This window comes from Accipiter gentilis, chromosome 9 (genome assembly GCF_929443795.1).
Source record: "Accipiter gentilis chromosome 9, bAccGen1.1, whole genome shotgun sequence".
Taxonomy (NCBI): Eukaryota; Metazoa; Chordata; class Aves; order Accipitriformes; family Accipitridae; genus Astur; species Astur gentilis.
In genome coordinates this window covers 20,534,203-20,553,914 of record NC_064888.1, presented here as the reverse complement: position 1 = coordinate 20,553,914, position 19,712 = coordinate 20,534,203, and the positions used below count along the sequence as shown (strand labels likewise).

Genomic DNA, 19,712 nt, shown 5'->3' with positions numbered 1-19,712 from the left:
TGCTAGCTATGGTCTCCAGCCCTCTTTTTTTTCTTCGTGGGAGAGCACACATGCCAAATGCGCAGGTGCTCACAGGTGTACTTTAGAACCTCCAAGGAAAAGTAGAGCCTCCAGCTTTTCTGAAAAGGGCTATATATCATAAGCTCCAGCTGTGCGAAGGAAGGTTGGCTTGGACTTAGTGTGAAATCACACTAGCTGCACTACTTACCGACGTGGCATCAGCCTCATTTGCACCCTTTTTTTTCTTCCCAGAATGTACAGTTTTGTACATCCAAGGCCAGAGACTGCCTTCTGCTGGAAGGAGAGGAGCAAATCTCATAAGATTGAGACACATCTCAAGCAGGGCTATGAGACCCTCATCATACCACCAGTACTCATTCCTGAGGGTCTAGGAAAAGCCTGGGCAACCTCTGCCCAGGAAGAGGAGGCGAGCCACTTCATTGTAGCTGGGGCATTTGCTGTGTTGGGAGCCAGTCATTCAGAAGCAATGCTTTCTTGGTGTACTTGTGGGAATCACACTGCAAAAGTGGCTGCTGCAAAAGGGGGAGCACAGGCAGAAAGCAAATGGCAGGGCTCTGTGCAAACAAGAACACAGATGACATGCACAGTCCTTACTAATATCTTGAATTCTTCCTTGGGAAAGGGAATGCTTTCTCCTTGTATGCTTTTAGTGTAGGGATTAAGTCTGAGGCTAGCCTGGAACATTCAAGGAATAACCAGTCCCGTTTCCGCATCATTGCCAGCAATCTGAGCTCTGTATGTGATTGCAGATCCTCTGGGACTCTCAGAGCACTTCAGTTCTTACCAAAGAGACCCCAAGGATACTTAAATCATTTAGTATGAAATTCTACTTGTGACTTTCTCTTTCCCTGTCCTCCACTTCTATACTGAGACCGTCTGTAAAGGGGTTCCATTTTCCATCTCATCACAGTTTTCAGCAACCTTTATATAACCCATTTCCAGTCTAGCCACACTTCTGTCCTGAACTAAAAAAAAGATGATGTGCAAATGCATACTCAGTCCTGCCTCCTTTTAAAGCCAACTCTAACTTCTCCCACGCAATCCTCCTTTATACTTACCGCATCTGTATCCTGTTCCAGTGTGATGAATGCTGCAGGGCCTTCCTTGCACATACCAGCCACTGCCTGATCTTAACTTTGACACTTCCTTCTGCAGTTCCTCTAGCTTGTGATAGCCCAACCAAGTGCATTCAATGTCTCTCTTTGGCAAACTGCTCCCAGACCTAATAGCGATGTTTAGCACCAGCCAGGACGACTCTCCTTTTTAACCCAGCCCTGGTGACTGGAGGAACGGGCATACGTGGCAGCCCTCCTGTGCAGGGCACAGTGCCCACCTGTGGATGTGCAAACACCCCTGCTCACTCTGCTCTCTCACCTCCTTTCCCATGCCCCTCCAGAAGGGACTCTGGGAGAAGCGTACAAGTCAAAGCCCCACTTCTACTTTCACTCCCTGCTGAGTGTTGCTCTCTGCATGTGTGTGCATGTGTACAGACTGACAGGCTCATAGAAAAGCAGTCTAATGGGTACATTAGGGCTTCTGTACTCTAATCCCACCTCTGTCCTTTTCTTCCCGGAAAGCTCTTGCCCCCACGAGTCTCCCTCCATTCAGGGATGACTCCAAAGCCCTTGGGAAAGGAAAATCACTACTAAGGACATGTCTCAACATCCTTATGTAACACAACCCCTGCCATTCATCACCTCCAGAGGTGGCTTTTGCTGCTGTATTCAATTTCACAGTCTCTCTGTACCATACTTAGGCCCTCTATCCACATTCTTCCTCCTGCTGTAGCCACAGCTAGTAAGCCTTGCCATGAAGCTGCCCATTTGAGACCAAGAGGAGGCTGGGGGAGAGGGTGGTGCAGAAGAGAGTAATTTTTTTTCTCTTTTCTTCATTTTATGTCACTCATCTCAATGTACTGAGCTGACAGGAAAGACAAAAGGAGCACTATCTCTGCGGGGCCACAGATGGGATGGGAGGGTTGCCTGCGTCAGTGGTGGCCAAAGCTCGGCCTCCACACATTGGCCTGCATCCCTGTTCTTGCTGCTGAGAATTTGGGCCTGGCTGCTTGAAAGCGAGAGGCTGAGGCTGGCTTTGGGGAAGGCCCCTGCCCTGCCTGACCAGGCTGTGGGAAGTTCTGGTATGGCTTAGGGGTCTGGCTGAGCTCTACCTGTAAGGGCGCTGGTGTAGCGGGGGCAGAAGAGGCCATTTCTGTTCTCCACACTGGCTCATCCAATGTGGTGGCCGAGCGGGGAGCAAGAACAGTGGGTGCCAGGCTGCTTGAGGCTGGCATGGGAGCCGGAGTGGAGAAGCGACGAATCTCCTGGGTCTTGGCTGTTTTCATGGCTAACTGCTTAGCTGTTGTGAAGGATGACCTAGTCTGCGGGGCTGGCTGTCCAGGAGAATCCTGAATGCTGGAGCTCGGGGTTTCATCAAAACAGAACATGGCTGACTTTAATTGATAGGGCTGGTGGCGCATTAAATCAATGACTTTGATCCCTGATTTCTGGCCAGGTGCCTTTTTCACTTTGCTCTCTGCTTTGCTAGCCTGAGATTTGCTGGCTGCCAGGGGATAAAAAGGGGAAAGCATTGGGTTGTAAGCTATTGGAGGGGGAGCCCGGATGTTGGGTGAATATTTCCAGGATGATGGTAGAGAAGGGGAAGGAGAGGGAGTTCTAGGCTTGGATTCTGGCTTCGCTGTTGTCTCCACCACAAATTTTTCCATGCGGCTCTGGCATTTGGCAAAGAGATCTGCCCCCTTGCCTTTAAGCTGAGGCATGTCCTTGGCCCCATTTACCACTCCAGCATCTTGCTGCTGAGGCTTAGGAGCCACTGGAGGTGGAATCTTGAATTTGCGGCCAGAGGACTGCATGAAGTTGCAGGCCTCAGCACCCAGGCTGAGGAAGTCCTCCTCAGGCCCAGACTCGAAGCCTGCGCCAGGGTGGTCACCTTTCGGCTTCTCATCCAGGTTCTGCACTAGAGACAGGAGCTCCGGGTTTGGTGAATTTTTCTTCTTCTCCTCAATCTTACTGAACATGGGTTTCTTGTTGCCCCGCCGGCGAGCCTCCTGCAGGATGCCTGTGCGGGGAGCTGGTGTGGCAATCCTCTCCTCCCTGGAGGTTAAGGGCTCAGCAGGAGGTCGTGGCATAGCTGGTGAGACAGCAGGAAAAGGCTGCTTTGGCACGGGAGAACTGCTTATCATGTGCTGTGATGGTGCTGGACTAATATACAAAGAAGAAGAGGCTGTTGCAGGGACTCGTGGTTGGGATGCTGCAGAGGCTTCCCCTTCCAGCTTTGAGGGAGTTGACAGAAATATAGAGGTGGTGGATGTCCGGGCAGTGTTGGCAGAAGGCTTAGTCTCTGGAGCACCTCCTACTCTTTGCTCTGATTCCAGTGGTGGTGTTGGCCTTCCTGGTGCAGGAATATACAGAGATGTGGTGGAGCTGACTGGACCACGGTGTCCTGGCACCGGTGTAATGGTAGGTGTTCTGGGAGCTGGAGGTGAGAAAGAGGGAACCACTGTGCTTTGCCCACTCAGACTTTCACTAGGTTTTTTGGGTGCAGATGGCCTGAAGATGACAGAGGTTGTTGCTGCGCGTTGGCCAGAAGAGCCAGGAGTAAAAGGCCGTGCAGACCTGTTGAACATGCTTGTTGAGCTTGCAGGGAAGGAGTCGGGGGTGATTGGGGGAGGTGGGACAAAAGAGGGGCTAGGGAGACCTAGGAGCTGAGTGGGGAGGGTGGCTGCCTTCTTGCTGGGCACTTGCACACCTTCCAGGTGGATGCTGAGGGGCATGCTCTCTGCCTTCTGTGGCACAGGCATATCTCCGTTCGCTGTGACCTGCTGTAGCTGGGCAGGTGGGGCAAACTGGGGGCTCTTCTGCACTGGGACTCTAGCGGCTGTGTACTTCCCAGCCCGTTCCCTCTGCTGCTCAAATAATCGTGCTCCTTTACCTGAGGCCTCACTCAAACCTTTTTGCTTCTCTTCCTTCTGTTCAGAGTGAGACTTCGACTTTTCAATGTCCAGGTAAGTTTTGTCCCAGTCTGAGTGATTAGTTAGGCTTCGTGCATCAGAGAAACCTTCCTCATCAAATTCAGACTCACTAGTTGGAAAAACTCCGTCTTCCTCCTCGTAGGAGCGGTCTTCGTCAACACTCCCAAAGCTTACCAATGTATACTTCTTAGCTCTCTGCCTGCGCTTCTTGAACATCAGCACCCCCTTGGAGTGGGGGTTGGGTGCATCTGTCAGCAGGGATGCAATGGTTCTGCACTTGGTTTTGGCTTCTTTCACGTTCTTCTCTTGGATGCTCTCGTGGCGGTGGAGTTCTGTAAGAGACAAAAAGACATGGGCTCAGAGCACAGCAAAAGGCTGGGTGGGCAAAGATAGTGATATGGCTGTAGGTATTCCAGGGCCGTTACGAGGAAACACACTGTCACCCTCTGCCCTTCTTTTTCTTTCTTACCTTTGCTGATAGTGTCTTTAGGAATTGCTGAGAGAAATCAATCATATGGACGATTCCCAGGAGCACGTAATCTCTCTGGCCCTGATTTTTTGGGAAGCAGCCACTGCTACTGTTAACATCCATGCATATGTGCAATGGGAGATGTCCTCTGCAGGCATAGCCAGGCTGCTCCTGCTCTGGGCCCTTGAGTGCCAGGTACAGAGTGTCTTGTACAGCATTCTGTGTAGGGCTGTTTGCTGCTTTCTGCAGCAGCCCTGCAACAGCATGAGGCATGTTTTCACAATTGCCTTGGTCCCTTGCCTGTGCCCCATGCCCAGCAAGGAAGAATAGCCTTTGCTCCTAAGCAAGAATCCCAGATTTCCACAACTGATCAGCCAGGCCAGAAGCAATCCACTTAGGCTTGCTTGGAAAAGCCAACAACCTGTCGGGACACTGGCATGAAACTGTGGGATAATAATTTTCGACCTGCACTGCCAGACCAGCAGTCAGTAGAGCCCCATACCTAAACCCACATACCTAAATGTTAGGACTAATTTCTGATTTCTTTCATTTCATTCTTTTCCTTACTCCCATCATCTATTTCCCAGCATGATAATACAGGTGAAACATCCATCCACTGCCTGCATCTAATAATTTGTCAAAAGAAACTGTGTAGCACCTTGTTCAGATCAGACATTCTCAAGAAAGAGGTACAAGATGATGTCCTGCAGAAGGGGGAGAAGAGAGGAGAGGAGAGGAGAGGAGAGGAGAGGAGAGGAGAGGAGAGGAGAGGAGAGGAGAGGAGAGGAGAGGAGAGGAGAAGAGAGCTACAGGCAGTTATGGAAGTTGGTGTTAGCGCAAGAGAGGATGGAAGCTGCTCAGACCTCTCATGATCTCACGTCTGACCCTGTTATCACAGAGCATTCATTCAATGGGGACCTGCTAATGTTACCTGCAGCGGGGGACAGGGATATCACTTAAGAAGAATATCAGTTTTCCTCAGGGCTGCAGATGTCTCCCAAAACATGGCTAGTCTGCACAATTGTGGCAGGTGTAACCACAGCAGAAAGAGCTTCCTTCTGTCAGCCCGTGGTGAAAAATAATGTGTTGATATGCAGAGCAGACACGCTTCCAGGAAGCTTAAGCTAATTACAAGGAAAAAACTCTTCTCAAGTTTTGCAGCCATTCCATAGCACATGCTGCTGCTTTGGGATTTCAACAAGGGGACTTCTAAATTTGAGATAACCTCATTTGGATGCATAGTCCATTCCTCCCCTTTGCCCCCAGAAAAATGGAAACAGGAAAATCAATTCTAAAAAAATGGCTCACTATTTGTACTTGCACTTGCGAAGTGAAGGCTCTCTGCCAAGCTCTTACAGAATGACTCTGCCTTGTTCAACCAATACTGAAGTAGTATCCAGGTTTTTGTGGAGATCTAGTACTCTTCAGGGCAATCATAGACTTGCTCTCAAACACCTGGTCTCCATGATGGAAACTAGCTACAGTCACTGAAGCTCTGTGCAGTCCACTTACAGAGCTGCATGCATATGTGTGTCGGAGTTGTTCACAATGGAGGAAATAAGAGAGATTACTTTCTTGCTACGAGCATCCTTGCTACAAGCTACTGCACCTTACCTTCCTCATATTTTGCTTTGAAATTTACAAGGAGGAAGAGCAAGCACTACAGAGTCTTAGTCAAGTGCAGAATATGTAAACTCTGGACTATGAGTGACTCACAGGAGGCTTTCTAGCATTAGGAGCTAACAGCTAAGGAGCTACACCATCCAAAGTCAGTGTCTGTATAGTGCCTTCTGACAGCAGCGCACCATGAAAGCGCACTACTCTAGAGTCTGGGCTAGCAAATACTGTTAGAAGAAAATATAACTGAAGACAGTCTTGGCTATGCCTCCACCAACTCTTGGTCCTGGCTTAGCTTTAGCATTTATGTACATCTTCCCTCAGAAATTGCTCTGAACTTCCCTGTGCTGTGAAGCAGCTGGCAAGTAAGGCTCTCTGGGACCTGCAACTTGCCTCCCTCTTCTCTTCTTCCTGCTTTCCTCCTCAGCAAAGGCTAAAGCACATAACTAATTATACCAATCCTGCCAACAAAAAATGTTCATGCTATTCAAGGTACAATATCCCACAACAGTTTGAGAAAAAAGAGAAATCTTCCTGGGATGAATTTCTGAAGGTAAAGAGCAAGAGTGAAATCAGAAGGACAGGAAAGGAAAGGGGGGAGAAAAGAAAAGAAAAGAAAAGAAAAGAAAAGAAAAGAAAAGAAAAGAAAAGAAAAGAAAAGAAAAGAAAAGAAAAGAAAAGAAAAGAAAAGAAAAGAAAAGAAAAGAAAAGAAAAGAAAAGAAAAGAAAAGAAAAGAAAAGAAAAGAAAAGAAAAGAAAAGAAAAGAAGAAAACCCCAAAAATAGAGAATAGAAAAGAGGAGACATCTGTACCTGTACAAGGCTGATCCAAGCTTGAGAAGGCAGAGTCCAGACCTGGAGAGCTGGGCATGTCACAAAGCCCATTTAATTCACAACTCACCATAAACAGAGAGCGGCAATGAGAGGAGAAGCAGAGCAGTTCCCTGCTGGAGCAGAACCAAAACTCTGAGGTGTCCAAGCCCTTTGCTATCAGCTCCACAATCCTTTTAAAGCCTCTCTTTTGTCTCATAGGCATTGCTGCCCAAAGACATGAGGTCACTTTATCTATTTTTGTCTTCTTAGCTTCATCACTGAGCAGTATGATGGACATTGTCACCTGGCACTTGAATACACTCCTTCTTTCCCCCCACCCTCTACTCCTTGTAAGGAGAAACTCCTTTATTTTAAAATAAGAAATTAGACACCATACTCTCACAGCTTCTGCGGTGCAAGCTTCAGGTTAATGTTCACAGTGCCTCAAGGTCCAGCATTTCGGTGCCACAGAGCTCTTCAGACAGATGAGACTAACACAGTGCTCATGTCCAACATGGACAGGCAGAGAAACCCACCCAGGAGGAAAGCAACTTTTCTTGTCTGGAACCCTCAGACAACACCCAGCTCTGGGTAAATATAAGGAAATAAAGAGAGAGGAGAGGCTGTCTTTTCCTGTATATATCAATTTCCTTCCTTGTCTGAAGAGAACCAGTCCATGATACAGATTTCTGTTGTGTACTAGGGACTGAGGAACATTTAACAGAGGAGCATTAGGATCCTGAATGCCTGCAGTGAACTGGTTTAGTTTTGAGATAATTTGAATTAAAAATGGCAGAGACTGTTAGCCACACCACGAAAGAGCGTGGCTGTGCACAGGGAAGGTGACAGAGCGTTTTGAGGCCAAGGAGTGGTGTTTTGGCAGGACCATTCACAGCTCCAGCACTGGAGACTGAGATGTTGATAGTGAGGATGGGGGTCGATGGTGAGAAGGGAACAGAGTGTGTTGGGAGTCTACAAATCTCTGAAGTTGTCACCTGCTTATCATCTCCTCACACTTTGGCTATGTCTTGTATTACTGCCTCTTTCTCTACACAAGCAATAAGTCCTGTGAGAGAATCCCAGAGCCGTGGCCAAGTGACACTGCCCTGTGATTTTCCCTCCCAGCAGTTCCAGTCTTACAAACACTGTAGCCCAGGAACCAAAGCAGACCATCTCTGTGTTAGTGAGTTTAGAAAAATGAAGGTATGACCATGCATCCTGAAATCCCCTAGCTATTGCTACACGTCAGGAAGACAACTTCCACAGGCAAATGTTGCTGTAAGAGAGACCTGTCATGAGTACTATAGAGGCTCTTGCAGCAAGAACAAAGCGGTTCAGTCTCTTCTTCTTCTTTGATGAATGTTTACACATCTAGGGAATACAATCTCTTTTTGAAAACTTTGTAGAATCAGATATATGATATGCAATTGGAAACGAAAATACAGCTTTGCAGTACAGAAAAAATATATATTAAGAACATTCAAATGGAATAGATAAAAGATTAAATGGAAGGGCTATTAAACTCTCCTACATTGTCTTGGTGCGGTGGATAATTTCTATGGAAAGCTTTTTGTTACTTTTTAAAGAACTTAGTTCTTGTCACCACTAAATTGTGTTGGAATAATCCACAAACCCAAAAAGTTTCTATTAAGCAAAGCAAAGATTTTTTTGCATTAACTTAATTTAACTAGATTTCACTGAAGTGAAATAAATAACACTAATAATCACAGTAAAGAGAATTAAAAGAAGGGTAAATCTTTTAAAGATCAGGCCCTATTAAAAGAAAGCTTTTTAATGCATTCTTGGGAAAACTAGAGAACAAGCAAGTTTACACAATGTCAGATACTTTGGATATTCACTAGGAAACGAACAATGGTAAATTTTAATACTAAAGACCAAATTCTAGAAAAGCTATTACCATAGAAAATAAGCATGCTGCTAATTTCAGAGATAAAGAGCCTGTTCCTCTGTGATAAAATACTACTTGTCTACTATATTTTTCCACACAGGATCAACTAGAACCTTGTTCTTCCAGCTATTTATGTTAAGAGAAGGTCACTTTTCCATGGCTAACATTGCAAATATCTCAGTAAGTTGTTAGAGGCTAAAGACATCTCATGTGTTTCATACCTGGAATTCTTTCAAAATAAGATTTGGATAGGTTACGTTTGCCTTCTAAATATTCTGCTGTTGAAAGCTTCCAGCTTTCAAGCTTCAACCAATGTTTGAATTGCAACCAGTACAGCAAAAGAGTATATATTCTTTTAGTTCAAAGAAGTGCTATAACTCTTGGGACAGAAAACTTGTTTCTCATTCTTGATTCTCATTCTTCATGTCACACTTCAATTACATAATCTGTGCATAATATAAAAGGTAGATATGTCTTCATCTCCAATTTAGCATGCTGGAGGCAAATGCTTCTGTCCTACTCAAGTCTGCAACTCTTAAGCATGTATCTGACTGAGGTTAAATACAGAGTTAAGTACTTGTCAAACCTTATTTCTTCTTAAAGGGGTAGTGATTTTTAAGAGCTCCCAGTGAGAGAGACACTGCCCTCTGCAATCTTCTAGTTTTAGAAAAACAGAAATCAATCTTCTCTGCAAGTGAATTGACAGCCCATGGGAAAAATTATGCCCAGTCATTTTTGACCATTCTTAGCCATTCTGCGACATCCACACTGCTATTAAAGAGCTCTGCTAGGCAGAGATGCTGTGGACACATTGTGCGTGGTTGCAAGGTATTAAGTCTCATCGTATCCTGGAGACTTGAATAGCTTGTTCTCACCAAAAAATCACCCTCAACCGAGTGAGAGTTTGCCCCTCTTCCTGAGCTGGATGGAAACATGTCCTCAGTGCAAAAGGTAGCTCACATAGCCTGCTTTCCTGTGCTGAAAGCTCACACTCGGGCCCTGGATATTCCCTGCATAATCTTCTGCAACAAGACTGCCAAAGAGCATTGTTTGGTTTTTTTTGCCAAGACAGCACCTGTTGAATACAGTAGTGAATCTGTTTTGCAGTTTTAGCTCAGTTTCCTAAGAAAGGTTTATGCACTTACGCTGCATGTCTTTCAGTCTTAGCTGTTCCATGCTAATAGCTTTTGAGCCCATTTACTAATTTTAAAGGTCTGAAGTCTCAAAGCTACAACACTCCTACAAGTTTACATGCAAATATGTGACTGGACAGAGAAGATAGACCCCCCACCACCACCACCATAGGAAGCAGAAAGCCTGAGTGCAGTCTTAGTTAGGCACCAAAAACTGAAGAGCACACAGAAGAGAAAGATTATGAGTTTTCATTTTGAATGTGAGAGCCATCAGACAGATTTGCATTTTACTAGACATGAGAGAATGAGATATCAAATACAAGACATAAATTAAAAGGACACTGGGGTCTTTTAATTCTACTGCTCCCAAAATTGCTTGATGTCTGACAGCAGGATACCATTGATTCATCTTCTCTTTGTCCTTCAGTGTTTCCAGCATCCACTCTCTAGTAATACAGACAAGCATATGCTCACCATCTGAGTCTGCACTTGCCGTATATTCTTGTTATCCAATTGATTTTACTCCTTTCCTGCAACCATTCAAGCTCCTACTACATTTAAAAAATCGACCCTTTCATGAGACAAGTGCATACCTTCCATGCTTTATGTTATCTGTTGATTAATACACAGCTATCTCTGCTGAATCCTCAGGCCATCCATTAAAAATGGTATTTTTGCTATTTCTTGTTACTGCTTTCTAGGTATAACACACTCAAGAGAAAGAAAAATATATTAAAAGTTTCACTAGCAGAATTTGGAGTCGAAAAAGCAGATAGGAAGAAAATAGTGTCGTACCTGGGAACACTTTTGAAATCCTCAATCTAGGTAACCCACCCTCCCTCCCCTGTGTCGCCCACACACCTGAGTTTCTGTGGAAAGAAAGACCAGAGGCAAGCTGCAAGGTGTCCCAGCCAGGTCACAGTTATCAATAGCAGTTTTGGGGCTGTGGGATGCCCCACAGCACATATTGCCTGTTCTGTCTAGATGGAGATAGAAGACAAGTGCCACTGAGAGAAGAGAGGAGGGTTGAGATTTTTAATCATCTGTCTCCTCGCCAATCATATAACATTGAGGTGGAGAGGACATTTGACTGACATGTTAGTGTTTAGAGCTCCATGGGTGAAAATATAGAAGTAGTCCTGTTAGATTCAGAAGCCCAGTGAAACACTACTACCGGCTTATCCGGCTTATCTGACATCACGAGCCATTAATAGTAATGTTTTCTGTTCTATTCTTAGCCAATTGTGCAATTACCTTACAGTAGCCTTATCTCATCCATATTTCTCTCATTGGAAAAGTCATGTGGAACCATATCAGATATCTTACAGAAGCCAACATATACTGTGTCTACCTTACATCTTTAGGCATGAAGTGTTACCTTACTGAACAGGTCAAAGACTATCTCTTTTTCAAGTTTTTTTTTAGTCGATGTTATTTTACTAATCATTTTGTTTTCCACAAAGTGTGCTCAAAAGAATGACTTCATTCACCTAGATGAAGCTAAACATTTATTATTTTTTCTTATCCCCAGAGTCTGTGTCTATAACGGTGCTATTCTTGGTCTCTTTGCCTGAGACCTTCCCATTATTCCAGTGTATTTATCAAGGACCGAAGGCCATTCTGATACAATTTTCAGTAATTTCTTACATGTCACCTCTACAGAGAATATGATTCAGCATTGTCCTTTCAGTGTGTCAAGATATGCTGAATCTACTCACCCACATTCCTGCCCCTATATCTTCCGTACAAAGGGCTAGATTCTTGTTTAAGTAGTAGCTACACTGATGACAGTGAAGCTTTAGATATTTCACAACAAACTGATATCTCTTCCTACAATGGATTTAAGTGATTCTGAAGGAATGGTTATTTTTCAGATTGTCAGTTTTCTCCTTCCTAGATATAATTCTCTCAGTTTTGTTGAGCAATGACTCTGTTGTTTAATTAACCCTTGTCAAAGTCCTTTTATGCCTCTCCCTGCCCCATCACTATCACTTTGTGTCATCTCTGAGCAGACTTGTCCCAACGTTGTCAGCATTTCCCATATCCCTTTCAGAACTGATGGAAACAACATTGGATGGGTAGAGGGATTTCCATTGACTGTTTGCATTGATTTCTTTCAACTCAGCTCTCAAAATCCTGGAACATAGAAAGTATCAGCTTGGCTAAGATAGTCTATTGGGCTACATATAGTTGTTTCAGTGTGATTGCTGCTCTAATCATCTTGAGAACTGAATCACTGGCAAAATTTTGGCTTAAGCCCATTGTTCCCCTTCAGCCTTACACATCCTAAATCACTCCAGAAGTGTATCTGCAAGGACAGGCTATGTTAATATGGCAGCATATTCTGAAAAAATCACTTGCTAGGGCTCTGCAAGAACCATAGAAGTGTGAGCTCGGAAGAGAACTGCTGACACTCTATCATCAGCAGTAGGATGATGAATGACCTCTGACCATGTCTGAAGAATTCTGACCCAGAGTCAGAGTCCCTGCACTGACAAGAGTAACATAGAAAAGTAACGTCCGACTAACTGATAGTTTAACAAAGATGCTCAAAATGCTATCTCATATAGTGGAAATACTAGGACAGAAGAGAGTAAATCTGTTTTCAGTTCAGGGATCACATACATCTTTCCTCCAAACATATTCAAATACTAAAGATCTCTCCCCTCCCAGAGAATATTTTATGCAGCTAGATTTCTCTTGGGCTAACACATATTCAGCTAAATCCATGTCTCTTTCAGGTTCTGGGGCAGCAGGATAGCAGTGAGGTACAAAGGTGAAGCAGAGCAGAAATCTGTCAATCAGCCTTACTTCCAGTGCTGCAACTCACAGCATCTGCACTAAAATGCTGCACAAGAGTGGTGCCTGAAGGAACAATGCTGGAAGTTTCCAGTAAGAATACCTGAAGAAGACAGCCAATTATCTGTGAAAATTTCTGAGATGGCTCAAGAAAGAAGGAAAAATTCATCCACACTAGCCAAGAAAGACAACACTAGCTTGTAATCTCTGTCTTCTGCTCAAATAGTTAATTTATCAGCCCAAAAATAACACATCTGTTGTTCCGATAAGAAGAATATAAACCAAAGGCATAAGCTCAAATGCCATACTCAAGGATAAAACTGGAAGAAAAGGGCTCCAGATGCACTGTGTTTATCTCACTGTGGTCTTCTTTAATAAATGCCTTCCAAACTGCAGAGAATTAAAAACTGAATGTTAGTTATTAAGTGGGCTATTCTTAAGCAAAGGCATACAACTATCCTGCATACAATGCGTGCTGAAGTGAGATCAGGCTCTCCGTCTGTGATTCAACCATGGAGGCTGTTGTCCTTGTTTTACTAGTGGATGGCTGCTCACCAAGTAGCAAGAGCCAAGGGTTACTCAGCATTGCTTCATACTGCTAGGAACTTCCTATATGATCAATACTTCAAGGCAATTAGTTTTACTGTCCTGGTCTGAGTAGAATGCTTTTCTATTCTACTTTACATCACGTAGGATGGTAACAGTTGGCTACTATCCTAAACCTTTTGGTCTTCTGGACTGCAGAGAATGGTAAAACCAGTAAGCTAGCCTTAACAACTACATAACTATGATCATTAGAGTCACAACTGTCAAAGCTGAACGCCAAGTAGAAAATGTGATGCAGTAACTTCAAACTGCCATTCAGGTTCTTGTTCAAAGTGCCTGTGGCCTGTACTGATTGTAACAGGCTGATAGATGGCTTGGTGCACTCATCCTCTCTGCAGAGAAATGTGACTGCAGTCACTATTAGAAGAGGCAATCTGTATGACCATCAAGTGAATAAGCCACTTTTAGAATTATCCTATCTTGTCAAGTGATGCTGCTGTACATCCCATTAAACAAGAAGGATTGCCTTTTCTGATATGCAGTGTAGTAACTTTGATGACTCTGCACAGGCAGCCAGGCCCATAGAAAGCAGAGGAGAAAATTTACTCACCCATTTTTCCCTCCCTTCCCCTACCATACATGGAGAGGCTCTTGAGTGCTAGGAACTAAAAATAGTCCAGTGGATAAGTTTAAATTGAGATATTTTGAAGCACTTCTTGCAATGACACAAATTCCTAAAGTGTGATAGCAATTTAGGTGTAGACTGCTGTCCTGGTATGTCTGACTTCTGCTAGCAATTGGTATTTCCAGTTGTGAGAAAGCCTAAGCCTATTATCCCTGGGAGACAATTTAGGATGGGGGTGAAAAATCATATAATCATAGAATCATTGATGTTGGAAAAGACCTTTAAGATCGTTGGGTACAACCATGAACCATGCCCACTAAACCATGTTCTCAAAATGGGGTGCACCTTAGAGAGCACAGATGGCTGAGCAGAAGCAGCCCTGGCTTCAGATAAATCCCAAGCCTCTGAGTGTGTAGTGAGCAGCAAAGGACACTGCAGGAGCTATGGGAAATCAAAGAAACTCCCTAGAAATTATTTCTGACAATTATACTTTGATTCTCCCTCCCAACAGCTTCCGCTTTCCCCTATCTTCCTGAAACTCATTCAGATTTTTTTAATTTCTATTTTCTGTCTTGTTGTCCTTTCCTTCCTTTTGCATTGTCCAAGCAGCACAGAAATCATCTCAGGAAGGGATGTGGTTTCGGCCTTTACAGTGATGATGAACTGAGGCCCTAAAGATTCCCAGTTACCCCAGAGATTAATCACTTCTTTAAAGACAGCAAGCTACTGTAATAGTGGGAAGGAAGCAAATTTGTTCTTCTTTTTCTTCAGATGAGGCAAAGTATTAGATATTCACAAGTATGAATGCTCTTCTGCAGTTCACTTGAAGTACAAAAAAGAGTCTCTGTTTGCTGGCTGTTCTCTTTCCAAACTGAGCAAAGCACCAGGGTGCATAGTAGCCACTGGCTAGCGGCTCCCCACACTGCTCCACTAATTTGTATCAGCAATGCTCTGAGTGGTTTTTGAGCAGGCATGTCCAAGTCATGTGTCCTGCAGAGGCTGGGATGATGTATGTGGTTATTCTAGAGTTTGGAAAAAAGAGCCAATAATGATATGCAAACAGAGCAGGAACTTTGCAAAGAGACAGGCCCAAACCTCACTGCAAGAGGTGTTGCCGCTCTAAGGAGTGAGCTGTAAGGCTTTGTGTCTTTGCTGGGGAAGGAGAGGCACAGCTCAGCAGCTGTCAACATGCAGGGCATCATGAGGTGGCATCATCAGCTGCTGCCAGCTCTTCCCTGTGCTTATTTTGCTCCGCATCAGCCACTGCCGAATCCTCATCTTGTCACCACACTGTGTTCTGCTCCTAGAGTCAAATCCTTGCCTATAAGTGAGCTTCATTTACTCCTATGTTACTGTGATGCAAAGCAGTTGTTAGTCAGCAGTGTCACCTCTGGCAATTGGCAAGTGACTTGTATCCTCTTAGCAGAGGCAGGGAAAGCAGCTGTAGTTGTCATGCATTGGTGGAGTAGGTGCAAAAAGTACGTATACTGGAGAAATGGCAACCAGATGAAAATTAAGAGAAAATGAATAAGTAACAGAGTATAAAGACTGATCATCCATTGTGGTGAGACTAGGAAAGGTGGTGGAGGAATATGAGAAGCATTTCCTAAATTCATTGATGATCTTGAGGTCAGCATACTGTCAACACAGATCAGATCTGCTAACAACAACAAAAAGGAAGGAAAATCATACAGAAAAGGGGAAGCAGGGATGCTGAATCAACTTGCCTACAATCTGGAAAGCTCAGAGCTCTGGTAATCATGCAGTTATGACAAAGGTCTACAAAACCTTTAGAGACAGGAAATAAAGAGCAGAGCTACAGATCTGAAGTTTGAGAAAGCCCAAGATTTGACAGGCAATAGCAGTCTTACTGAGATCCTTGCAGGGCAATAGATCTTTGAGGAATGTCAGTGGCTACTCTCGGTGTGCAAAAGAATTATTAAGTATCTCTGTTGTTGTACAGGGATTTCAGTTATTTATCTAGAAATCTGTTGTTTCTAGATACTCATCTAGAAATACTATACCTGCAATTCTGTTTGCCTGAGGTGCAGGGACAGGTGGGAGAGGAAGAAACTCTCTGTAGCTTAAAAAAGACAGTGAAAAATTAGAAAGCATGAATACAAAGGACAAGAGAAAAACACCCCAAATTGGAGAAAACATCAGAGCAGGCATGAGAAAGGCATACATTCTAGAAAGAAAAGGTGAGGAACCATCTGGGTAATAGGCCCAACAAACCAAAAAGGAGTTTTTCACATTCTTGTGGTGCAGTGGTGGGAATCATGATGGAGAAGGCCATAGCAAGGCAAGGAGGGTGTGCTGAGCATGTGCACTGGGATAGGTAGTGCTCCAAAAGGCAAACATCTTATTAGGTAGTCAGAATGGTCCTTAAATGTCTACTGCATTGACCCCAGGCTCTCATGACTGATTGTCCAAGTCACCTACCATAGTTAACCCAGATTTTAAAAACTTGCCTAACTTCTAAGCATGATCTTGATTTTGCGTTCCAGTTTAACAAAACCCAGGAATCTCTGTGTCCCAGAGTAGGCTACTGTGCTCTCGGTATTTCTAAGGAAGGCAGAGAAACAGACCTTTAAACTCTGCTGGCTCTGTGGGAGCCTGAAGCAGATTTAAGATGCAAGCCCAAACATCCTTGCGAAGGCTACATCTTTCTGGCAAGAGATGCTGTATCTTGTGCCTCCCATGCCGATAGCTTCTCTGCAAGCAGCCTCCCCAGGGAGCCAGTGCAGCTCAGCAGTCCCACAGCCTCTTGTGTTTATTCCAGATACAGGTGCTCCTTAGCTCTGTTCACCACATAATGAACACCTTCCATCCCTCTTCCTTCCTTGCTTCCTTCGTTCACAGAGTTACTGGCTGCTGATTGTGACTTTTATTTTAATGGTTGCTCTGCTTCAGCGTGATCAGGACATAGAGTTTTGCCTTCACATTTACTGTCAAGATTCCAAACCCAAGAAAAGGCCAAGCTGGCCATGTGAATTGCCATCCATGGCAGAGTAAACCAGAAGGGGGGGTAAGCGGTGGAGGGGTAATAGGAGAATAAAATATTATCTCAGTCTGCAGTGCTTCTGGGAACCCTACCTCTAGCTGGCAATAGAGTTGCATCACCTGCCACGGGATACTATATTGCCGTCACAAAAGCTCTGCATTAAATACATGGCTTTCCTGGGAGCCTTCTGTACTGACGCTGTCCATGGAAATAAGTGTTGATGTAAAGCAATTGCTAATCCACTGCTAGGACTATCAGGTGGCAGTGAGCAGCTGAACATGCCTTTCTCAACATTCACCTCATGCTTGTACATTAGTCAAAGGGGAAAAAATAGCTTCGTCCTCAGGGAGGCTGAAATTGCTAGTTTCTTTGCTGTCCTAAGGAAAGTGAGTGCTAAGGACTAGAAAGAAATAATACAAGGCACCAGGTCAGTTGTACTGCCTAGCAGGGCCAGACATAAGGGACTCAACCTAGTCTGTCCTCTCAACACAGGGCACAGCAGTAAGACAATGCTCTGCCTGAGGGAAGCAGCCTCGGTTTGAAAGTTACATCTGTAAGACCTCTTAGGCAGAATAGATAGAGGAGTGTTTAGCCCAAGAAAAAGAAAAGAGAGGATTAACAATTGCCTTGCAATATTATCTGGCCTGGGGAAAAACATCTAACATTTGGAGCAGAGAATCAGAAGTTAGAGTCTGTGTGCTTTATTTCTGATTCAGTGTAGTAACTTTTCCGTGTCTCCACTTCACATTCTGTCCCCAGCTAAGTAACTTTAAAAAAATCTGCTTTATTTCTAGGCTCAGAGAAGTGTAAATTAGTCAATCATACTGCACACTGAGGTACTCATATGGAAACAAGTTTTTTATTACCTTGTTTTTAATGTTATTGGATAGATCACAGCTGTGAAATCAGGTAACATCTTGTTCTGCCTTACTGTTTGGTTATGAAATACTCCATGTATAGCAGAAACCAGGAAAGATATTCACAATTGAGATCACTTCAGGTCCACCACCCATATACATTTTTCAGTACATTATTCCACCTGGGAAGGTATTGACTAGTAGGGATCCCACTACAAGGAACTGTTCCTATAGCTTCTTACCAGCTCCCGCCTGTCCTTCTGGCAGCCCTCCACTGCCGATACATAAAGAACAATACATTCTACCAGAGCTCACCAGCTGCTGCCAGACATGGACAGCCTTGCTGGAGTAAGTACCTGCAGCGAAAACATCCTACAAAAGCCTATGTAGACAAGTCCCTCCCTGAGCTTGACAGGGTGAGAGAAATAAAAGAGCTAGAGAAACAAATGAGCTACTGACAACACTGTTTTAGGGTTATGCTGACTGTAAATTATCACTACTGGGTCCTTAATCATATGTAATACTACATGCCTCTGTGCCTATGTAGAGCTCAGCTGAACAGAGGACTCTTGGGAGCCCCTCAGAACAAGCACCCTATGCTTGGACACCCAGATAGCTAAGGAGCAAACTGAGCTTCTGTGAGATCTGTGAAAGGCCAGGCCGGGGAAATTTAACACCCAACTTCTTTCCTGACATCATCATTTCCTCTGAGTCTTCTTCAGCCCAGAGTGTTGAAGAAACCAATGACCTCCACCCTGTTGCCAGCACATAGAGGTGCTAGAGCACAGCTGGTTGTATGGCAGCAGCTTCTACAAGTGACTCCCATATAGCAGACCCTTTCCCTCATCTGTTCCTTGGGACATCTTGGCTGAAGTAGACTGCAGGGCCAACTCTACAATAGGAAGCCCCAGTCCCTGCTGGTCTGACTTGATTCTGCTTCTTTCCAAGCTAGAGGAGCTAACTCATTTGACATTTGCAGGAATTGGGCTTTTGGAAGGAAATCCAGCATAGGAAGAAGGCATGGGTGAGTGGCAGGGTGCAGAGGACTTACTGGCCTGCTTGGCTTTCTCCACGTATGTGGTGGTTAGGTCATCATCGACCGGATGCTCCACTGGCCCCACCATGGGGATGAGATGGCGTTCTGCTCGGATAGCCTTGGTGGCATGGGGCAGGAGCATTGTCTCTGGAGAAAACTCCTGTCCCTCTGTCAACGGTGGCTGCAACTGTCCCTCGTTCTCCGAGAATGGAGTGTCTGTGCGGCTGCCAGGTGGGCAGGCAATCTCCCTCCTGGCCACCCCGCTGGAGCTGGCCAATTCAGCCCCACCCTGCGCAGCAGCCTCTGGCATGCTCTCATAGCTGCTCTGTTCGGACAGGGACACCTCGTCCTGAGGCGCATCTGCCTTACTGTTGGTGCTGTCGGGTGGGGAGCGTTGGCTCTTCTTGCGAGCCCGGCGGTGCTTCTCCTGGGCCACATTGTCAGCATCGCTGTCTGTCTCACCATAGTAGGCCTCACTATCCGGCGGGGAGGTGAGGCTCTCCAGGTGCCTCTGTGACCTTTGTGGCTGCAAGGGCTGCACAGTGGCCGGGGCTCCAGCCGGCTCAGGGCTGAGTAGCTGTGCTGGGAGGCTGAGTGGGGATGGTGGGGAGAGCACTCGCTGCCCTGGAGAAGGGGAGCGCTGGAGCCGTGGGCCGGTCTGGTCCCCACCAACTATCCTGTGGGTAGAAGAAAAAGTGGTGAGTGAGGTCTGGTTGGTGGGGCTGAGCTGGAAGGAACCCCCCACATGTGAGAGAAGGGTAATGATTGAGACAGTTTCAGATGTCTTTCAGGTGGTACAGAAACCTGAAGCGCAGACATCAGCTACGTGCTATCATCCTGATTTTTCTGCTTCCTGACTCTTTGAAAACCAGGTGTTAAACACTCGAAAATCAGAA

At 45.0% G+C, this 19,712-nt stretch overlaps 1 protein-coding gene across 2 annotated transcripts in view; it reads right to left on the bottom strand.

Annotated features, from left to right (window-relative positions):
* Positions 1-526: 526 nt before the first annotated feature.
* The window catches only part of SYNPO2L (synaptopodin 2 like), a 36,283-nt gene continuing 17,097 nt past the window's right edge, over positions 527-19,712 (bottom strand). For both annotated transcript variants that reach the window (XM_049809770.1, XM_049809771.1), the window contains exons 3-4: positions 18,832-19,493; positions 527-4,341 (exon numbers count right to left, since the gene is read on the bottom strand). In XM_049809770.1, coding sequence (XP_049665727.1) covers positions 2,009-4,341; positions 18,832-19,493 — 2,995 coding nt within the window. In that variant the 3' untranslated portion in view covers positions 527-2,008. The remainder of the gene's footprint in view (positions 4,342-18,831; positions 19,494-19,712) is intronic.